This window comes from Leptodactylus fuscus, chromosome 2 (assembly GCF_031893055.1).
Source record: "Leptodactylus fuscus isolate aLepFus1 chromosome 2, aLepFus1.hap2, whole genome shotgun sequence".
NCBI lineage: Eukaryota > Metazoa > Chordata > Amphibia > Anura > Leptodactylidae > Leptodactylus > Leptodactylus fuscus.
The window spans coordinates 224,008,960-224,021,557 of record NC_134266.1 but is presented as its reverse complement, the minus strand read 5'-3'; the positions used below and the strand labels follow the sequence as shown (position 1 = coordinate 224,021,557).

The window sequence follows — 12,598 nt, the reverse complement described above, 5'->3', positions numbered from 1 at the left end:
AGCAACTGGTTTTTTTTAATGTTTTTATTCCCCCGGGTCTCTGATTTATTATACTCTGGGGTCTGAAAAGAGGGGGTCTTCGGTGTCGGTTGGTGCCACGGGGCCCCGCCATTCCTAGTTACGCCACTGCCCCAGAGTATGATAATTGTTCACGGCCGTCTACAATGGGGCATAATACTGTGTGTAGGGGCCACTATGGGGTATAATAGTGCGCACAGGAATGGGGGGGGGGAGTGTCAAAGGTTAGTACCCCCCCCCGCTGAGCATTGCACCCATATTATTTTCCATGTGCAGAGTATCATTATTTCAGTACAGCTATCCACCACCTAGTCTCCTCCTGCAGAGCATTGCTCTTACATTAGTGCCCATGTGCAGAGTATCATTATTCTCATACACAGCTCCACCACCTAGTCTCCTCCTGCAGAGCATTGCTCTTACATTAGTGCCCATGTGCAGAATATCATCCTCCTCAAGCACAGCTCCACCAATCAGTGCTCTTGTGCAGTCAGTCCCCACCTGCAGAGCATCATTCTCACACCAGTCTTCTCCTGCAGAACATCACCCCGTCATCCAGAGCTCCAGCACATCAGTGTGCCTCCATTGAGCTGCATAACAGGCAGTCCCTCGCCTGCCCGGCTGATCACGTGACCATCTCTCCAGCCTCCACACGGGAGCTCGGGCTGCATCACACTGCACAAGACGGAGGAGACGGCGCCGCATCCCATCCATCCTCCCGAGACACCGACACACAGGCAGGTCACACAGCCTGCAGATGAGAGCTGCCGACCGGTTGGACATCGCAGCCAGCCCCTTCCATGTGCAGCATCTTCCTCCATCCATCTCCTCAGCAGTCTCCAGTGCAGCATCCATCCCAGCGGTGCTGTAAGGGCGGGATCTAGTGATCCACTTACCGGGGATCTGCCCGCACATCATCCTACCTGCGCTGCCCCTACTAGCCTTCATTTCTTACCATAGCCCGGAGCCTCATCTCCCATCATGGCCGAGACCAATAATGAGTGCAGCATCAAGGTCCTGTGCAGGTTCCGTCCTCTGAACCAGGCGGAGGTGCAGAGAGGGGACAAGTACCTGCCCGTATTCCAGGGCGACGACTGTGTGGTGGTCGGGGTAAGTGGCGAATACTGGGGGCACAGCTTCAGTACATAGAGCCAGGGCTCAGACCGGGGACCTGCATTGTGTCAGCGCTCGGGTGTGCAGGGTGTGGCAGTGCCCTCCACATCTGGGGCTGGGAGCTGTCAGTGATCACAGTGGTGGTGGTCGCCTGGTACCTACCTCCCCCTGCACTCTGCAATGCGCTACAGTCATGTCCCTTCTCCCTCCACAACCAGAATAGTCATGGTGGTAGAGCAATGGAGGGGCATTCCCTGGGCAACCAAGAGTGCCCATCATATTACAGAAGAGGATGCTTTAGTCTGCCCTAGCTGAAGGGGTTATACTATATGGATATACGGATACAGGACAGCTGTGTCTATCTATACACATACGTGATAGTACACCATCATATATGTTGTTGATATTTCCACCTCTGTTCTTGTTTATGTTCAGCTTGAAACACTGCCCCCTTGTGGCTCTGCTATCCCACCACCACCCTTCACCCCAGCCTGTCCCTTCACATTATTGCCACTTAGTGCTACACACAAAGCTTTGGGTAAAATGGTATCCTCCTGCAGTGATCTCATCTTCCCCATCCTCACCATCATCATCCTCATCACCTGGTGTAAATGCATCAGCAGGGTGGAGACATGAGGTCACTTCCCTGCATATTATACCGTATTATACTGTATCCCTTGCTGATGTATACCGTTGATACTAGTTACAAGAATTTGCTTGTATTGCTGCACTGTGTATAATATAGATCTGACTATTCCGATTTACTGTATTCAGGGAAGAGAGTGTGACCTGCCCAAGGTCACCAGGCCATAGTCTTCACTGGTCACATTGATGCTTATATGATGTATATGTTGGTTTTGTATCCACACCCAATACTTATGATGTCTGCTACTGAAAAAAGAAAGGTAACAATTAAGGAATAACTCTGTCTGGAAGACTAAAAGGCCCCTACTGGTCCGGCCTCCTGTCCCCTTCACATCTGGTTAGTTAAAAAAAAAATACAGAGAAATCTACAGTCGCATTAAGGATCTTCTGATAGCAGAAATAATTTCCAGTCATAGCAAGTGACACCACCGCAGCTGCTGCCTGCAAGCATGACAGTCAGATTGTTATACATTAGCAATATCCTTATAAAACAACATTATAGTTTATATACAGCTACAGTGAAACGTATTGAGACAACCTCACATGATTGCAGCGAAAGGAAGACTTGTAAGGGGGTGGTCTCAACGGAAATAGGCTGTATGCATAATATGTGGTAGGGCTGAAATCTGTCAATGAAAGGTGGTCTTATGGAAGAATCTAACTATACATATATGTTTGTTTAAAAAGTTGAGGACTCTTGTACTAACTTATAGGCGCCAGTCACAGCTAAGGGAGTGTTCACCGCATGATGTGCTATTTTGTCCAGTAAAATGATGGAAACCAGACGGACTCCATTGTAGTCACTGGAGACAGTCGGGTTCTGTTATTTTCTTTGTTCTGCATCAGCTGAGATGAAGAACAGTGATGTGAGCTAACACTGACTGGTTGTGTTTGGAAACAGTCAACAAGCTTGTCGACAAACACACCTAACAGTTTCATTCTTGTATTGTGGGGGACAGTTAGTTTTTCTGGCGTCGCTGTACATTACAGAGATGTCATAACTACACTTGCCAGAATGCAAATAATAAGAGCAGGCTCTGCCCAGACCTTGACTCAGCAGCTGCTACTGAGAGATTTCAGCACCGCAGCCAGCAGAACAGTAAATGCAGCTCTGGACTATAGTACAGGATGTAATTTAGGATATGTACTTTTTAACTGGATCTCCTGGTATTCACATGTGTGTGTTCAATCCATATCACTATGTGGAGGAATTGAATTGGAGGAAGGAGAAAGGAGCAATTGGAGAGCCGTCGTTCAGGTTCTCTACAATGTAGACTGAAGTAGTACATCCTGCAGTAGTACAATTTTTACAAAAAGCAGTCGTGTGAACTGCAGCAAGCACTACTTTGCACCTGTGTACTGTGTGTATGCACATGGAGGCTGCATGTACAGGTGTGTAAGGCCATGATCACATGTACCGTATTTGGTCAGGATTTAGGATCATTGGAGGCCTACACATTGGGACTCAACCCAGTCAGGTGTGTGCTCTGTTGCCACATTCTCTTAGCTATTTTCATTAGCCCTATAGACATTGCAGGACACAGGCATGACCACTGCTCCATTCACTTCTGTTAATCTGTGAGTGCTTGTATTTCCATCAGTCCATATGAAATGTCCGTATACGCGGTGCTATTTTGCGGCCGTGTACGGTACTGGCTCCCATTGAAAACAATGGGAGCGTATGCGGCCCGCAAAAGATTCCGCGGCGTGTATGTACCAAATGTCGAGCCACAATACTCCGTGTGAACCCGGCCTAAGATGTTATGTACTAATATGCATTATTTCCACATGTATTATTAATGAAGAGTAAAAGAAGCATTATCTGTAAGGACGAGAGATGGACCGCAGTGTAAGGGCCGCCGTGTACCTCAGTGAAAGGACCGCTGTGTATCTCAGTGAAAGGGCCGCCGTGTACCTCAGTGAAAGGGCCGCCGTGTACCTCAGTGAAAGGGCCGCCGTGTACCTCAGTGAAAGGGCCGCCGTGTACCTCAGTGAAAGGGCCGCCGTGTACCTCAGTGAAAGGGCCGCCATGTACGTCAGTGAAAGGGCCGCCGTGTACCTCAGTGAAAGGACCGCTGTGTATCTCAGTGAAAGGGCCGCCGTGTACCTCAGTGAAAGGGCCGCCGTGTACCTCAGTGAAAGGGCCGCTGTGTACCTCAGTGAAAGGGCCGCCGTGTACCTCAGTGAAAGGGCCGCTGTGTACCTCAGTGAAAGGGCCGCCATGTACGTCAGTGAAAGGGCCGCCGTGTACCTCAGTGAAAGGGCCGCCGTGTACCTCAGTGAAAGGGCCGCCATGTACGTCAGTGAAAGGGCCGCCGTGTACCTCAGTGAAAGGGCCGCTGTGCACCGCAGTCTCTGCAGTCTGTTGTGTCTAAAGTAGTTGTGAAGAAATACGTGTGTGTATATTTAGTCATAAAATACACAATCTGTACGCAATAAATTTCACCCTTCTTCCATATCTGGGAAAGCTGAGTGGCTTGGTTTCCAAACGTCCTTAAAATTCTACTGAAAAAACTGTGTATAGGCCCATTACAGCAGGAAGACAGAGATAATGTTTCAAGCTCAGACTGTATCTTGTAAAGACTGATGTCGAATAATAAACAAATTTTAAGGGATTGCCCAGGAAATACAGAACTGGAGCAGGAGGCTAGGGAAGGTGGAACATAAAAAACCTCCCAAAAACCATACTCGCCTGTCCCCAGCACTCTGGTATAGCAGTGCTCAGCGGTTTTTCCCGCACGTGAACGCTGAGGCTAACAGTGCTTTCAGCGGTCACAGGAAAAGACGCGTGACATCACTGGTGATATACTTGTCTGACGTCCTGGGTCCTTTCCTTAAACCGTTGAGGCTGCTGATTGACCTCAGTGGTCATATGCGGCAAATACTTCCGCCCGAACAAGCCCCCGGGCGTCGCTAAACCGGAACATGGCGGGGCATACTGGAGTGCCAAGAACAGGTGAGTATGGGTTCATTTTTGTTTCTTGCTGTCTATTTTTCTGTTCTTTAGACAAAACAGGAAAATAAAAAGCCTTGATGCAGAGCCTAGCCATAAAGGATTTAATGGCCCCAAATTATTATACCTATTATATCCATAGGTATAATTGACAAACTCCGGTTTTCAAAAACTAGCCAGAATCCCATCTGCATTACAGGTAATGTAAAACCCCGGCCACAGACTAAGGCCCCACATTGCAGAAGTGTAGCTTTTTTTGTTTCAGATTTTGTTGTGTTTTTTTAGCGCCAAAGTCAAGAAAAGGAATGAGAAATATATAGGAAGTTCTTACACTCCTACCTTCTGCTCAATCCACTCTTGGCTTTGGGTCAAAAAAACACAGCGAAATCTGCAACAAAAAATGCTGCATTTCCGCAATGTGGGGTCTCAGACTTGAAGGTAGTCTGTCACCAAGAAACTACATCAAAGCTGCCGCAGGGCACTGTATGGGACAGTATCATCACACCTTCAGATAGTCTGTCGCTGGGTTCACATCTGCGTCTGTTATCCGTTCGCTTGCAAACCATTTTAAGAGAAAAACAGTTTGGTAAGGAAAAGAGTCCAAAAGGTTACACAGCGGATACCTGAATTTGTTTTTTTTAGATGGATTAGTCAATGGGTATCCATTAAAAAAAAACTGACTGTTTGTGTTCGTTTTTGACCAATCCGTTTTTTTTTCTTCCCCCTTCTTCATTCTGAGCATGCGCAGAGGGAAAAAGAATTGCAAAACGGATACACACTGCTGTCAGTTTTTAATCCGCTTTCCATAGACCTCAGTGTTAAAAAAAACCCCGAATTGGTTGCTGTCCATCTGGAATCCTTATTTTTAGCACAGAGACAAAGTCCTGCAAGTTCTACTTTTCTGTCTGCACAAAAAAGCGGAAACCAAACGGAAATGGCAAAAACTGACACATGCGGATTATTTTTAAAACCCATTGAAATCAATTTCAAAGATTTCAAAGACTGATTTCGAACGGATTTGCCAAACGCAGATATGAACCAGGCCTGATAGTTGCATCATTACCAAAAAAGCTATATACCTATAAAGGTATATGAATATGTAAATGAGGTTTAAATATAATGGGGCGTGACAGAGCTTGAGGTTTTTCATCTGTAAGGCCAGGACCCCATGGAAGTGCAGCATATTGTATTACCTGCAAAGTGGATGGGATTCTGGCTAATCACATCCACACATTTCAGAAAAAAAATTGCAGTGGAAATGCTGCAATTTTGAAAATTGTCACATTTTTGGAAATCGCAGCCTGTCATTTATACCTACGTAAATGCTGGTGCCTCATATAGAGCCTCATTTCTATATTTCTAAAATCTGCTTTTGCAAGTAAATGCTGCATCTGTTAGATTATATATAGTTATACTGGTGCTCAGTATGCTGTCCCCTACCATGCACTGTCAATGGATATTGAGTTTCCTGGTGACAGACTCTCTTTAAATAGATATTTCTTTCCTCGTTCATTTTAATTTCTCTATTGATTTCTCTCCTTTCCTGCTGTAGTTTTGCTAGCCATCTATCTCCCAGTTAAATAGCAGCGGAGCAGTAGCCTTGAGTCCATAGATGTGTCATGCATCAGAAATAATGAATAATTATGGCTGTATTCACACACAGTGCCCAGGGCAGTGGTGATTTAATTATTGTCATGATCCTGCTAATTAAGTTTTCGGAGCCATCCTTATGTTCCTCCTATGAAATAACTACAGGAATAAGAATAGAATGAAATACACTTTATTACAGACAGCGGCCCATTCACGAGTGGGGCTTACCTGTATGGAGAATAGACACGTGGCCCTGCAGTGTAAAGTCTATTGAGCTGACTTCTGTGGATCAGTTTCAGTGTGAATCCATATACCCATGGGAAAATTGAGTATCTGAGCAATTCTGAACGAAGCCCGGTCTTTGCTGCTAGACCAGAGCTAACATTGTGCTCTTATTAGTGTACTAGTATACCGAGAAAGGTGCCAAAAACATCCAGCGAAATGGATCCTGTGTATGTATACAACGCCTCGACTTAGGCCCCATGCTTACAAACTGTATAATGCATAGATGTTTTATCAACATCTGTCACACATCTGTTTTTAGAACAAGATAGGACATTTCTTATTTTTGTCCAGTTTCACAGACGGATGGACCAATACAAGCCAAAGGGTCCTTTTTTAACATCCGTCAAAATAGATTTTCATCCATTTGACTTATGTTAAAAACGGACGGATATTAATAATGGGCAAACTGATGAAAAATAAATGACACACTGATGGAAAACAGATATTAAAATCTGACAGCGTCTGCGTTTTTTGATGTGTCTGTAGTCTGAAAGGGTCTGGGCAGGAACTGAAGAATTATTCTTAGGTTTTTTTTTGTTTTGTCTTTGATCTGGATTTCCAGCTGTGAGATATTGTATATGGTTTATGGTGCTTACGCTGGGTTCACACCTGCGTCTGGGGTCTCCGTTCTATGGTTTCCGTCTTCTGCATGCCAGAAGACGGAAACCATAGACCGGGTCCGGCCGTGCGCGGCGGTGAGTGTTTTGCGCTCTCCGCCGCGAAACCGGATTTTTTTATCCGGACACAGAGTACTGCATGTCCGACTCTGTGTCCGGATTATAAAACCCGGTTTCACGGCGGAGAGCACAAAACGCTCACCGCCGCGCACGGCCGGACAGCTTTCTCACCCATTCAAATGAATGGGTGAGAAAGTCTCCTGCAGGTTTCCGTATCCTGCCTGTGTTTTAGGCAGGAAACGGAAACCTAAGTACGGAGACCGGGCCGCAGATGTGAACGAGCCCTTAGTTCATACGTATGATGATTATAAGGTATATTGGATGTATTGAGAAACTATGCATGTTATAAATACTTTTTTAAAAATATAAAATAAAGAAAAGAATCTTTCTTATGAGCAAGTGGCGTAGAGTCAAGGAAATTGCAGCCCGGTACAACTTTGGTGCTCTAACTAAGGGTGCATTCACACTACGTAACGCCAGCGTGTATCACAGCCGTACACGCCGGCGTTACAGCAGGGCTGCCGAACACTTCCTATTCATTTCTATGGGAGCCGGCATGCGAGCGCTCCCCATAGAAATGAATGGGCTGCTTCTTTCACTGCAAGCAGTCCCATTGAAGTGAATGGGAAGTGCCGGCGTATACGGCAAGCTCTGCTCATGCCGTCCCGTACACGCTGGCACTTCTAGTCACAAAATAAAAATGACTCTAAAGTAACAAATATTTTATTTTCGAGAGCGCAATCCTTTGTTGCTGCTCACCGCGTTGAATACAGAGTAGAAGAGAGAGTGACTTACGTCAGCTTCCGGTTTTTGTATGTTGCAGGCCAGTTGTTGCTGCCCTCTGGTGGTAGCTCCGCCACAATCTTAACCAATACATTTTTATGTTTGTTTATTAGTCATATGCGTAGAATTTCTCCTTATTTTCAGCTGTGTTTTAGTGTTCACTGTTTTTAGAATAGTGTAATTTTAATTTTGCTAACAATTTGAATGTAGGCCCCTCTTGATCGTGAGGCCCTAGGCTGAAGCCTAGTTAGCCTATTGGTAAAACCGGCACTGCTCATGACCGTTATTTTGATAAAAATATAAAAATATAGGTCATGTCCTATTTTCATCCGTTTTCACTGAGCCCTCCATTTACTGGAATATATGGGGGATCCATGAAAACAGGCGCCCCTCAGGTACAAGAATGGAGGTTTCTCATATTTGTTTTGCACCTTGTTTGTGTGACTCTAACCTAAGGGAATGAGAAAGGCAAGACTTAAGTGGGGAAAAGAGGGCAAAAATTGGATCAACAGTGAATCAACATTGCCTGCTCAGATGAATGCAGATTTCTCCTTGTACCATGCTGATGTAAGGGTCAGAATTTGGCACAAGTCTGAAGGATTGATAAACCCTTCTTGTGAAGGGTTAACAGTTCAGGCCAGTGGAGGTAGAGTAATGGGATTTGGTAGAATGTCTGGCCTGGCACAGCTTGGGTCCTTATGACATTTACGGATGGTACCTGTCTATGTCACAAAGAATTGCTGCAGTTCTGAAGGCCAAAAGAGGTCCAACGCACTACTACGGTAGACAAGTGTCTGTAATAAATTGGCCATTCAGTATATACAGTATATATATATATATATATATATATATATATATGGATCCATAGATATTAGCTGTATTTATCATTGAGCACACTGTGTTGCCTTCCCTCATGTACTATGACGGGCAGATCAGATGTGTCTCATTTGCCCCGAGTACTAATTTCCAATGAAATATGGTGTATATTGGTGACTATTGCCATGAGATGTGAAGCTGCGACTATTTTCCCCAGTTATTTTATTGTTTCATTCTTGATTTTCACCTTGAGCAAACATTATTTTTAGACATCTCAGGGGAGAACTAAAAATGTCCTCATGAAATGAAATAAAACAACAAAAAGGAAAGCCTATGAGCATAATGCGGTACCGTTCTTCTCTTTGTTTCCCATAAATATATTCTGATTAAAATAATCCTGAGTAAGATTTAACAATAGTAGTAGGATAAATGTAATTACATTTTAACAAAAATTGTGCAAAATATGCCCAATATTTAAAAATGAAGTTTGTAAAATGATAATTTTGGGGAAACTTTCTTGTACCATCTCTTAGCTCACACACACCAGTATTTGCTCCTAAAAATGGCACACATTTTTACTAAATTAGGTGCATTTTAGATTCTGTTTAGTCACACCCCTGGCTTTAATCTATCCTTATGCCATCCTTAAAACAGCATATTGTGGAAAAGCTGAATTTTGTGGAATGATAAATCGGCCTCTGAATTTACTTCCTGCTGAATTCACATTTGGCTTTGTCTCAAAAAAACCTCAGCAAAACCAGTAAAAGGCCAAAGCTCCACATACATAGATTGTAAGCTCTTGTGAGCAGGGCCCTCAGTCCCATTGTGCGAAATGACGTTCTTTGTTACGTATCTGTCAGTGTTTGAACCCTACAAATTGTACAGTGCTGTGGAATATGTTGGCGCTATATAAATAAAATTTATTATTATTATTATTATAATACATAAAAATGCTGCAGCAAAAAAACGCAGCGGAAACACATAGAGTTTTCCACTGCTGAGTTTCTGCAGCTGTTACATCTATATGGAAAATGTCATAGGCCCTGTCCAAAACCAGATTTTTCTGCAATGTGTGGCCTCATCCTATAGATAGGCCCATCAGTGTTAGGTTGGGTTGGGGTCCAGTTCTCAGCATCCTTGCAAGTCAGCTGTTTCAAAGTGTGACCTCTATATAGTGTACACTCTGCGCTGTCAGTACATATTACCAAGTGTGTAGGCCGAAGGGAGACAATTCTATAGCGGAATGCACTGGGATGACATTTGAGACTAGATTCACATCTGCGCGCTGCGGACCCAAATGAAAGCGAGCCAGACGGCTAAAACAGCGGTTATCTGCATACACCCATGGACCCCATAGACTATAATTTTTATATTGAAACCAGTGGAAAGAGAAGAAGAACTTTACTTTATAAAACTGTATAATGTAGATTTATGTCACATGCCTAATAAGACCTCCAGTATGAACATTGTACGGAATTCTCTTAGGGAGATTCTGCGGTGCGTTCTGCAGTCTGCACCCAGTCAACAAAGTAGGAAAGCTTTTTAAGATCTTCTTTTTATACTGAGAACTGATCTCTTGGTACAGAATTGATGGCTTATGATAGATTTTGACAAGACATCCCATTCTGATTTCTGTCAGGTGAAGCGTTGTCATGGAGACCTTTTGAGGAAAGTAAAAGTGTTGTGCTCCAGTCTTAATAATCTGCTGTGCTGGCATCGCAATTACCATTGTGCTAGTACTCATTAAGGCTCCATTCACACAAACGTGTGCTTTGCAAGACTACGTTTTCACATCTGTGCTGGGCAGAGTCCGCCAAAAATCGGCAAAGGAAAAAGTTTTACAGAAAGAACTTTTTCCTCCACCAATTTCGGTTTAAAAACAAGGGACACCCAGTTATAGTCAATAGGGTCCACAGGGCTTTGGGTGTAACTTCTGTTTTAGCAGTTTGTCTCTCTGTTGGACTCTAACAATGGAGAGACAGCACTAGTGTGAACCTCATCAAGGCCCCCCTCCAACTGTACTCGTCCATAGATTAGTACTGGGGTGGTGTTCTTCACAGTTTAGCATCATTGCTGAGCGCTAAGGAACGCCCCCTAAAATAACAGTATAGAGCTATGGACAGTACTGTCAGGAGGGGTGTTCATCACAGCCCAAGCTAGACTGTCAGGAACGCCCTTCTGACAATGGGTAGATGTCAGTGCTGAAATTAACGGCACATATCTCCAGCCGCGGAGAATTCAGTGCACGGTTGGCTTTCTAGCGGTGTATAAAACCGCATGTGCCAGAGGACGTGAAAGGTCCTCTTTAAGGCTTTGGGTGTATAATATCAGTTAGATAGATATAAGACAGGTTTTATGTTGTTAATATACATTAAAAGACTTTTTAATTTTTTCTTCTTCTAGAAGTCTTTGAAGGGTTAACAGTGTCTTTGGGTGGATTGGGTTAACCTAGATTTTGTGGATGAGATGATTTTCCATGGATGTGTCAGTACTGTACATAAAGACAGTATAGGATTACAGAAATCCTTGAAGTAACCTCTATTTCATGTTACTAAGGGAAATGTGGTAAATAGAAATCAGCCCTTCAATTGTTCTAGAAAATATGACAATATAGATATAATTTACTCTGGAAGCAAATTACTTTGGAGGATTGATACTCCTTACTGGCGGTAAGAACCAATAATATGTCCAATCGTTCCTGCTTAATGAGGCACAATACATGACATTGACGGTGAGTGGAGGTATTTACCCTACATATAAGGACTATAAGGAGCCACTATTAAGATCATTTGTGTATGGTTAATGTGTATTGTATCATTTTGCAGTAGGTATATACTGTCCACTATACACTCTGCTGACCAAATAACTAGTAAAGTATGACAGCTCTGTGCACCAGGAACTTTACATCATGGACTTCCATGGCTGAGCTTGGTAAGCAAGTGAAAGATCACCAAGCATGATGTCAAGAGTCAAAGTGATGTAAGGTACGTCGCTACTGTCCTCTGGAACAGTGAAAACGTATTATGTGATGGGAGGAATCATGCTTTTCTATTTGGCAGCCTTGTAGTTGAGCCAGGGTTTGGCAAAAGCCAGGAAATTGTTACTTGTCTGCCTGCATTGCACCAACTGAAAAGTTTGGTGGGGGAGGGATAATATTATGGAGTTGTTTTTCAAGGGTTGTCCTAGGCCCCTTATTTCAAGTAAAGGAAAATATGAATACTTCAGTATGCCAAAACGTTTTGGACAATTGCATTGACAATAACATTGTGCGAACAGTTTGGGGAAGGCCCTTTCTGGTTCTAGCATGACTACCCCCCAGTGTACCAAATCAAGGTACGTGGAGTCGTGTTTGGGTGAATTTTGTTGTAGAAAAACCTATTCCACTTGGAGCCATGACCTTAGTTATAGCAAACACAATTGAGATAAACTACAATAGAGATTGCAAGCCAGGTCCTGTGATCCAACATCAGTGTCCGGTCTCATAAATGCTCTTCTAGATAAATGGGCAAAAATTTCCACGGACGCACTCTAAAGCCTTCCCAGAAGAATAGAAGCCTAGAAAAAATAGTTTGTTTACTTACAGCATGAATCTCAAACCTGCGTCCATATGTCAGTGCCTTTGATAAAACCTGTCTCAGCCTAAGGCCCAACATAGTAGGCCGCAGCCAAAAAGCCCTGTGGGAAAATCTGCAGAAGAAACACATCCCGTTTTTTTTCCGCA

At 43.8% G+C, this 12,598-nt stretch overlaps 1 protein-coding gene across 5 annotated transcripts in view; it reads left to right on the top strand.

The window, feature by feature from the left end:
• Nucleotides 1–493: 493 nt before the first annotated feature.
• Nucleotides 494–12,598, top strand: part of KIF5A (kinesin family member 5A) — a 123,836-nt gene continuing 111,731 nt past the window's right edge. For 4 of the 5 annotated variants that reach the window (XM_075265620.1, XM_075265619.1, XM_075265618.1 and 1 more), the window contains exon 1: nt 494–1,125. In XM_075265620.1, the coding sequence (XP_075121721.1) occupies nt 997–1,125 (129 nt within the window). In that variant the 5' untranslated portion in view covers nt 494–996. The remainder of the gene's footprint in view (nt 1,126–12,598) is intronic. The other variant, XM_075265621.1, reaches the window with a different exon arrangement.